This window comes from Drosophila santomea, unplaced genomic scaffold (genome assembly GCF_016746245.2).
Source record: "Drosophila santomea strain STO CAGO 1482 unplaced genomic scaffold, Prin_Dsan_1.1 Segkk77_quiver_pilon_scaf, whole genome shotgun sequence".
Lineage (NCBI taxonomy): Eukaryota > Metazoa > Arthropoda > Insecta > Diptera > Drosophilidae > Drosophila > Drosophila santomea.
The window spans coordinates 4,755-14,647 of record NW_025319010.1 but is presented as its reverse complement, the minus strand read 5'-3'; the positions used below and the strand labels follow the sequence as shown (position 1 = coordinate 14,647).

Here is a 9,893-nt window from a genome sequence, read left to right as displayed (position 1 = left end):
TCCAAGATCCAGAGCGGTACCGTTAGTTCACGGTCTCTCCGCTTTGCCGGGGTCCAAGGTCCATTATTTACCGTTTGACCTGACCGACCTTGCCTCTTCTCGCATTCCGGCCGTCTTCGCTGTTGCTATGCCGATCTCCTGCACCCGGATTTGTGGGGAGTTTTAAGACTCCTCACATATCCCCCTTTCTTCGGAAGTTTTGAAAAGGATGTTGCTTCCGGCGGTCCTTCGCTTTGGTGTCTGCTTGCTTAGGCAGCTTCCACGTTCTCCTCTCGTCGACCGTGCGCCCTTCGTTATCAGTATGGCAGTCGCAGCTTATTAGACTCCGTCGTTCAGCGTCTTGACTTGGCATCTTGAACATCCTTGCGCCTTCCTGATCGCAGCCTTCATGTCTCAGCCTATTCGACCATGTCTTTCAGCATCTCGACGTGGCATCTTGATCCTCGAACTGTGTCGTTCCTCATTCCTAACGTCGACCTGCGCCTCCTTGATCTCAGCCCGGCAGCCTCAGCCTAGTAGACCCTGTCATTCGACATCTCGAGCTATCGGTGTTGGTGACCGGCGTTGCCACTTGATATTCCGATGTTCCGATGTCGTGCCGATTGCTGTCAATAGTGTGACAGCGTGTTGAAAACCAATATAAAATCCAGTTTTTTTTTTGTTCCCTATCGATCTTACTATCGATCGACCGCTATTATCGTAGCGCCCCCATCCCGATTTTCTCCAAGCACGTGGATCTCGGAGTTGCAGCTCAATGGAGGTAAGTTGCGGATTTTTGCGTAAAAGTCGCCATCTTTACTCATCCTCTCTTTGTTTCTAGCTCCTCGAACACGACGTGATGCCCCTTGATGCTCCGGGGTTGCTGGCCCTGGACACAGGCACCCTGGAGGCCCTTCTGCAGGGATCCACTGATGACCGCCCCTGCATGCTCCGGGCGGCTGCCCCTGGCCCCCAAGCGCCCTGGAGGCCTTCTTCCTCGTTTCGGCGCCTGCGGCACCCTCGACTTGCCGGCCCGCGTGCCTGGCGCCGCGTCCGTTTGCTGTCCCGCGTGCCTGGCCCCGCGTCCTTTTGCTGCCCGCGTGCCTGTTTGCTGCTGCAGATGACTTCACACCTCCTTTTTTTTATGTGAGCAATGTCTGTGCCCTTGCCCTCCCCTGTCCCAAACAACTCGTTTCTCGCTTTTGTTTTTCTTCCTTAATTGGGGCACATATACCCTTGCCTTGTCTCGCCTCGGGCATGATTCCTGCCGCGCGAGTTTCGGTGGTGGTGGTGCGGGCCACACCCACGGACCCTTCTCCGGGTTCTCCTCCGGGCCTTCGTCCTCCGTCCGGACGCGAGCTCGCGGGTCGCGCGCCCGCTGCTCGACCGGCCTCCACCCGACCGCGCCCACCTCCGGCGTGTCCTCCGCTGGTGCGGGCCACGTCCACGTCACCGTCTGCTGGTGCCACCGGGGGCCACCCATGCTGATTTTGCGCAGCATCTTCGCGACGTGCGCCTGGTCCACTTCCCAGGACTGTTGCCGCTCGCACCGGGGCCCCTCCTCATCCTGTGGTGGCGGCGTCGGTGTGCGCGGTGGCGGCGGCGTCGGTGGTTCTGGCGGCGGTGTCGCGTGCGTGGTGGTGGTGGTGGCTGCGGCTGCGCCGGTGGCGGCTGTGGTTGCGGCTGCGGCATCGGCGTCGGTGGCTGCGGCATCTCTCGGTGTTGCGGCTCCGGCGTCGGCGGCTGCGGCTGGTGTCGGCGGTGGTGTCGGTGGCAACGATGGCTGCCGCGATGGCGACTGTGGCAACGACGACGGTGAGTGTGGTACCCACAGCGCCTCCTCCTCCTTCCACTCCGACAGGCGTTTCTGCCACGCGGCCTTGGCGGCGGCTGCGTGGCGTTCCGCGCGTCCGAGTTCGCGCATCTCCCGCAGATCTTCCGACGGCATCGCGTCTCCTAGACGGATCCGCCCGTGGCCCTGCGTCACCCGCCACACGCTGCGGTAGGCCATCCTCGCCATCGCGCTCCGACCTCGTTCGTCCTCTTCCGAGCACACCACCGGGGTAACGGTCTCACCCCCGTCGTCCTCCTCACTCTCCGAAGAGAGGGACACGTACGCCACTGGCCCTTCGGCCATCGCATCCTCCTCCGACAGCTCCGTGTCGGCACTTCCTCCGTGTCCTCCGGAACCGGGGATGGGGATAGGACTCAACATCCGCCCTCCATATCGCTCCGGGCTGTTCCCCAGTGCCGGTCTCCCTCACCTCCCGGTTGTTCTGCGCGTTGCGTGTGGTCATCCTGCCGACTTGATTTCAAAAAGACCGAATTTCGCTTTTTCCGCCGCGACGAAACCTCGGTTTTCGATTTGCTCCTTTCCGCCGTTATTCCGCGGGCCTGTACCAGTAACGGGATTCTCCTCGTGTACCTGCCTCCCACGGAATTCGCAACTGTGTGCGTTAGCCGTTAACGGTTTTCCGGCTGTGTACCCACCCTGTCCCGCTCTCGCGCTCCAATGGGCCTTTTGTGTGTGTGTGTGTGTGTGTGTGTGTGTTTATCTGCGACTTTCGACTTTTCGATACCCTGTATCGTCTTCCCGCCTTCTTCGTGAAAGGGTTTTATTGTTGTTTGTCGCTCTCGTTGTCTTCTGGACCGCCGGCGCCTGCGCTTCCCGCCTTCAAGTCGCTAATATGAGCCGATTTTTTTTCCTTGTTGTTGCGTGTTCCAATATACAAATTACCGGTGACGTGAATTTCTTTATTTTGAAAGGCCCGTCGAACCTTGGTGACAGCTTTGCCGCGAACCCTCAGCTGCTTTTGACAGGTGGTGCTCTTTGGCCCATACAGTTTCTCCCACCTTGGGTTTCCACGCCTTGGGTTTCCGGCTGCTTGCAGCTGGTTGGGCTTGTATTTCATGCAGCTCTCGCAGTTCCGCACGTACCTTCTGGCGTCTCAGTGCATTCCTGGCCAGTGGTACCTGTCTGCCACCCTCGCCATTGTCTTCCGACTTCCCAGGTGTCCTGCCGTCGACCTGCCGTGGTTCTCGGCCATGACGCGCTGCCTCTCCCTGGTTGGTACACACAGCTTCCATGACACCACATCCTCGTTTCCTGCCCGGTGCGGAATGGGCTTATACAATTGGCCGGCCTCCTCTAGGTAGTCTGGGTATTTTTGGGGATCCTGCTTTATTTTCCTCCGCATCTCATCTACCCCCCTGCATTCCTGCTGCTCGTCCGGTTGCCCTTCTTCCTTCGCCGTATCCTGCGGCTAGTTTCCTGCAGCGGCTGTCTGGACAGGGCGTCTGCGACGATGTTCAGCTTGCCCTTTCTGTATGAAAATTCGAGGTCGAATTGGTGGAGCTCCAATGCTGTTCAGCCACTTCAGGGCCATGTGATCCGTTATCACTTTGAAATGGTAGCCTTCCAGGTACGGTCTTAATATCCTGACAGCGCACACTATCGCTAAACACTCCTTCTCTGGCGGAAATCTACACACAAACACCATTGACCCGTCTTCTTTTTCACCATCACTATGGGAGAGCTGTACGGGCCCCTAGACGGTTCGATGCACCCTGTTTGTAGTAACTCGTCGACCTTGGCGTTGATCTCCACCTGCATCTTCGGGTTCTTCGGGTAGTAGCGCTGTTTGACCGGTTGATCGTCTTTCATCGTGATTCTGTGCACCGCCACCGTTGACGTCCCTTGGACTCTTCCCAACTCTGCTAGCTCTGCCTTCAGGAAGCCGTCAATATCTTCCTCCGCAAAGTCGGTCGTCCTCTCCACGATTGCCACTGACAGCTTCTCGCGTGCACTGCTTCAAACCACCTGTCCCGCTGGTATCGTTGCGCTTAGACCCTCCAACTTTCGTTAGGAAATCCCATCCCAGTAAAAGGGCGTCGATGATGTTATGGAGGATTAGCAGTTACATTCTTACGGTCCTCTCTCCCAGTCCTACGTCCACTTCGAGCAGCGATGTGACCTCCTCATACCGTCCATCAGCCATCCGCACTTCTCTTCTCGTGGATACGACCTCTCCCACAGCCCGCAACCTGTCCGCCAACTCTTCGCTAATAAAGCTCGCTGTGGCCTCGGTGTGCATCGTGGCCTTAATTTCCATTCCGTCTATTAGCACTGTGGCGGACAGTTGCCTTTCTTCCGCCTTTAGCTTGCCCATTAATTTTGAGGGGCAGCACCTTGCGAACCCTGGTTGCCCCTCTGAGGCTGGGGTCGCGTGGCGTTTCCCGATCTTGGGCAGCACTCTGCGGTCTTCGGGCCGATTCTCCCGGACGTCCGACATTCCCGCATCCAGTGATCCTGGCTTCCGCACCTATGGCAGGCTTGTGCTGGGTTTAATACAAACCCCCACCTCTCCCGGTCTGGCCCTCGCCCGTTCGTTTCGTGCCTCGATGGTCCTGGGGGTCCTCTTGGCACCTTCTGCACACCGCGTGCTGTTCCCCTCTAGGGAAATCGCGCTGGTGGTGGGCTCTGTGGGTCCACTCTGACTCGAACCGCTCCCTTTGGGAGTCCAGTTCCTCGAATTTGTCGGCCAGGGCCATCAGAGCATCCAGGTGGCGGCACTCGTATGGGCGGACAAACATTCGTAGAGCTGGAGTGCTGTTTTCCCTTATCCTCTCCAAGATCTCTTTTTGGGACATCCCCAAAGGCCGCATTAGGGTCTGCATGCCCACCATATAATCTTTGAAGCACTCGCCATGCCGCTGCTTCCTCTGCCTGACCTGGTCTGCCAGCTTCGTCATGAAGCCTCTGGGCAGGGAAAATTCCCGGAAGCAGTGGATAAACTCTGCCCATGTCTCCCAGAATTTGTTGTTGGCGATGAACCACTTTAGGGCCCTGCCCTTCAGCAGCTCCGGCATCGCTTGTGGGATTTCGTTTATATCCAGGCCGTACGTCATAGCTGACCACTCCACCTGCTCCATGAACTATAATGGCTTGTCGTGACCGTCGTACCGGAAGCTCCACTCCCGCACCTGTTACGCCACCTTCGCGTAATCCGGAGGGGCTACTCTTGCGATGTCTCGCGGATCGCGGCTGGACTCCCGCATCTCCCTTCTCTCGCGGCTGCTTTCCAGCCGTTCACTCCCGGTTTCCTGCCTTTCGGGTCTGCTCTCGCTGGCCTCCATCATGCTGTGGACATCGAGGCTCCTCATCAGACCTTCCACGCCGGTGACTTTGACTTCCGGGGCCGGTCTCCTTGCGTACTCCCTTTCCAACGCCTCCAGTATGGCGACCGTTTCGGGCTCGTCTGTGGTCTCGTCTTTCGCATATTCTAGACGAACCCTTCCAACTTAATGCCTAGGGCGCTCGCTATTGCGGAAAAGTCATCCCTCTTCAGGCTGTATAGCTACGATTTCCCCATCAGTTCTTTTGGCCAGGACAATCACGGTTGGGCGCCAGATGTAACGAACTGATTTCTTTGTTTCTGCTCGCTACGAATTGCAACGGCTAGCTCAGAGAGTTTGTTTGTTCGTCCCACCAAATTTATGATTTGTGCGATTGCCCGACCAAGAAGAAGACAGAATTTCAGATTTAAACCACCTTTATTCAGTGTCACTTGCTGAAAAGAATCCAGTGACCCTCGCCGTCGGATGCGCGTCGTTGCTCCTTCGCTGTCTTTCTTCGTCGTCCTGCGTCCCTTCAGATGGCGGATCCGTACCGGCTCGCCTGGGGCTTAGGATGTTATGGCGACAGGGTGTATCGTCCGTGAGACAAGCTAGTGATCCTCCCCGAACCACCTTTGCCGACCACTGACTCGACCGTCCCTTCCTGCGTACGCCAGGCACTTGTCGCCCTTGTCGAAGGGTTACCTGCGGGCTCGACCGGGGCTTAGGATGTTATGGGGCAGGGTGTATCGTCCGTGAGATAAGCTAGCGATCCTCTCCGAACCACTGTTGCGACCACTGACTCCACCGTCCCTTTCTGACCACGCTAGGTCCTGGTGTTCGCTCGTCCTTCGCTGGTCTTTACCCGTTAGTTCACGGTGCGTCCACTTTGTGCTTGTCCAAAGTCCGCACCGTTACCGTTTGACCTATGTGCCCTTGGCCGGTTCGAGTCCAAGATCCAGAGCGGTACCGTTAGTTCACGGTCTCTCCGCTTTGCCGGGGTCCAAGGTCCATTGTTTACCGTTTGACCTGACCGACCTTGCCTCTTCTCGCATTCCGGCCGTCTTCGCTGTTGCTATGCCGATCTCCTGCACCCGGATTTGTGGGGAGTTTTAAGACTCCTCACATCTCCCCCTTTCTTCGGAAGTTTTGAAAAGGATGTTGCTTCCGGCGGTCCTTCGCTTTGGTGTCTGCTTGCTTAGGCAGCTTCCACGTTCTCCTCTCGTCGACCGTGCGCCCTTCGTTATCAGTATGGCAGTCGCAGCTTATTAGACTCCGTCGTTCAGCGTCTTGACTTGGCATCTTGAACATCCTTGCGCCTTCCTGATCGCAGCCTTCATGTCTCAGCCTATTCGACCATGTCTTTCAGCATCTCGACGTGGCATCTTGATCCTCGAACTGTGTCGTTCCTCATTCCTAACGTCGACCTGCGCCTCCTTGATCTCAGCCCGGCAGCCTCAGCCTAGTAGACCCTGTCATTCGACATCTCGAGCTATCGGTGTTGGTGACCGGCGTTGCCACTTGATATTCCGATGTTCCGATGTCGTGCCGATTGCTGTCAATAGTGTGACAGCGTGTTGAAAACCAATATAAAATCCAGTTTTTTTTTTGTTCCCTATCGATCTTACTATCGATCGACCGCTATTATCGTAGCGCCCCCATCCCGATTTTCTCCAAGCACGTGGATCTCGGAGTTGCAGCTCAATGGAGGTAAGTTGCGGATTTTTGCGTAAAGTCGCCATCTTTACTCATCCTCTCTTTGTTTCTAGCTCCTCGAACACGACGTGATGCCCCTTGATGCTCCGGGGTTGCTGGCCTGGACACAGGCACCCTGGAGGCCCTTCTGCAGGGATCCACTGATGACCGCCCTGCATGCTCCGGGCGGCTGCCCCTGGCCCCAAGCGCCCTGGAGGCCTTCTTCCTCGTTTCGGCGCCTGCGGCACCCTCGACTTGCCGGCCCGCGTGCCTGGCGCCGCGTCCGTTTGCTGTCCCGCGTGCCTGGCCCCGCGTCCTTTTGCTGGCCCGCGTGCCTGTTTGCTGCTGCAGATGACTTCACACCTCCTTTTTTTTATGTGAGCAATGTCTGTGCCCTTGCCCTCCCTGTCCAAACAACTCGTTTCTCGCTTTTGTTTTTCTTCCTTAATTGGGGCACATAGACCCTTGCCTTGTCTCGCCTCGGGCATGATTCCTGCCGCGCGAGTTTCGGTGGTGGTGGTGCGGGCCACACCCACGGACCCTTCTCCGGGTTCTCCTCCGGGCCTTCGTCCTCCGTCCGGACGCGAGCTCGGCGGGTCGCGCGCGCCCGTGCTCGACCGGCTCCACCCGACCGCGCCCACCTCCGGCGTGTCCTCCGCTGGTGCGGGCCACGTCCACGTCACCGTCTGCTGGTGCCACCGGGGGCCACCCATGCTGATTCTGCGCAGCATCTTCGCGACGTGCGCCTGGTCCACTTCCCAGGACTGTTGCCGCTCGCACCGGGGCCCCTCCTCATCCTGTGGTGGCGGCGTCGGTGTGCGCGGTGGCGGCGGCGTCGGTGGTTCTGGCGGCGGTGTCGGCGTGCGTGGTGGTGGTGGTGGCTGCGGCTGCGCCGGTGGCGGCTGTGGTTGCGGCTGCGGCATCGGCGTCGGTGGCTGCGGCATCTCTCGGTGTTGCGGCTCCGGCGTGGCGGCTGCGGCTGGTGTCGGCGGTGGTGTCGGTGGCAACGATGGCTGCCGCGATGGCGACTGTGGCAACGACGACGGTGAGTGTGGTACCCACAGCGCCTCCTCCTCCTTCCACTCCGACAGGCGTTCTGCCACGCGGCCTTGGCGGCGGCTGCGTGGCGTTCCGCGCGTCGAGTTCGCGCATCTCCCGCAGATCTTCCGACGGCATCGCGTCTCCTAGACGGATCCGCCCGTGGCCCTGCGTCACCCGCCACACGCTGCGGTAGGCCATCCTCGCCATCGCGCTCCGACCTCGTTCGTCCTCTTCGAGCACACCACCGGGGGTAACGGTCTCACCCCGTCGTCCTCCTCACTCTCCGAAGAGAGGGACACGTACGCCACTGGCCTTCGGCCATCGCATCCTCCTCCGACAGCTCCGTGTCGGGCATTCCTCCGTGTCTCCGGAACCGGGGATGGGGATAGGACTCAACATCCGCCCTCCATATCGCTCCGGGCTGTTCCCCAGTGCCGGTCTCCCTCACGCTCCCGGTTGTTCTGCGCGTTGCGTGTGGTCATCCTGCCGACTTGATTTCAAAAAGACCGAATTTCGCTTTTTCCGCCGCGACGAAACTCGGTTTTCGATTTGCTCCTTCCGGCCGTTATTCCGCGGGGCCTGTAGCAGTAACGGGATTCCTCCGTGTACTGCCTCACGGAATTCGCAACTGTGTGGTTAGCCGTTAACGGTTTCCGGCTGTGTACCCACCCTGTCCCGCTCTCGCGCCTCCAATGGGCCTTTTGTGTGTGTGTGTGTGTGTGTGTGTGTTTATCTGCGACTTTCGACTTTTCGATACCCTGTATCGTCTTCCCGCCTTCTTCGTGAAAGGGTTTTTGTCGCTCTCGTTGTCTTCTGGACCGCCGGCGCCTGCGCTTCCCGCCTTCAAGTCGCTAATATGAGCCGATTTTTTTTCCTTGTTGTTGCGTGTTCCAATATACAAATTACCGGTGACGTGAATTTCTTTATTTTGAAAGGCCCGTCGAACCTTGGTGACAGCTTTGCCGCGAAGCCCTCAGCTGCTTTTGACAGGTGGTGCTCTTTGGCCCATACAGTTTCTCCCACCTTGGGTTTCCACGCCTTGGGTTTCCGGCTGCTTGCAGCTGGTTGGGCTTGTATTTCATGCAGCTCTCGCAGTTCCGCACGTACCTTCTGGCGTCTCAGTGCATTCCTGGCCAGTGGTACCTGTCTGCCACCCTCGCCATTGTCTTCCGACTTCCCAGGTGTCCTGCCGTCGACCTGCCGTGGTTCTCGGCCATGACGCGCTGCCTCTCCCTGGTTGGTACACACAGCTTCCATGACACCACATCCTCGTTTCCTGCCCGGTGCGGAATGGGCTTATACAATTGGCCTCCTCTAGGTAGTCTGGGTATTTTTGGGGATCCTGCTTTATTTTCCTCCGCATCTCATCTACCCCCCTGCATTCCTGCTGCTCGTCCGGTTGCCCTTCTTCCTTCGCCGTTATCCTGCGGCTAGTTTCCTGCAGCGGCTGTCTGGACAGGGCGTCTGCGACGATGTTCAGCTTGCCCTTTCTGTATGAAAATTCGAGGTCGAATTGGTGGAGCTCCAATGCTGTTCAGCCACTTCAGGGCCATGTGATCCGTTATCACTTTGAAATGGTAGCCTTCCAGGTACGGTCTTAATATCCTGACAGCGCACACTATCGCTAAACACTCCTTCTCTGGCGGAAATCTACACACAAACACCATTGACCCGTCTTCTTTTTCACCATCACTATGGGAGAGCTGTACGGGCCCCTAGACGGTTCGATGCACCCTGTTTGTAGTAACTCGTCGACCTTGGCGTTGATCTCCACCTGCATCTTCGGGTTCTTCGGGTAGTAGCGCTGTTTGACCGGTTGATCGTCTTTCATCGTGATTCTGTGCACCGCCACCGTTGACGTCCCTTGGACTCTTCCCAACTCTGCTAGCTCTGCCTTCAGGAAGCCGTCAATATCTTCCTCCGCAAAGTCGGTCGTCCTCTCCACGATTGCCACTGACAGCTTCTCGCGTGCACTGCTTCAAACCACCTGTCCCGCTGGTATCGTTGCGCTTAGACCCTCCAACTTTCGTTAGGAAATCCCATCCCAGTAAAAGGGCGTCGAT

General features: G+C 58.0%; 1 protein-coding gene across 1 annotated transcript; it reads right to left on the bottom strand.

Annotated features, from left to right (window-relative positions):
- Positions 1-4,965: 4,965 nt before the first annotated feature.
- On the bottom strand, positions 4,966-9,661 carry LOC122756620 (protein VASP homolog). Its single transcript, XM_044006711.1, has 3 exons — positions 9,495-9,661; positions 7,208-7,908; positions 4,966-5,261 (listed from the first exon to the last, which is right to left on the bottom strand). The coding sequence occupies exons 1-3, from the start codon at positions 9,659-9,661 to the stop codon at positions 4,966-4,968; spliced, it is 1,164 nt and encodes a 387-aa protein (XP_043862646.1).
- Between the last annotated feature and the right edge of the window lie 232 nt (positions 9,662-9,893).

What these genes read in the sequence shown, in the direction of transcription:
- LOC122756620 (XM_044006711.1), bottom strand. Translation starts at nt 9,661, where the DNA reads ATGAAAGACGATCAACCGGTCAAACAGCGCTACTACCCGAAGAACCCG. An exon ending in AAAAAGAAGACGGGTCAATG is followed by an intron (nt 7,909 to 9,494) that starts GTGTTTGTGTGT and finishes AACGCCACGCAG; the next exon opens with CCGCCGCCAAGGCCGCGTGG. An exon ending in AAAACAAAAGCGAGAAACGA is followed by an intron (nt 5,262 to 7,207) that starts GTTGTTTGGACA and finishes GGGTTCGTCTAG; the next exon opens with AATATGCGAAAGACGAGACC.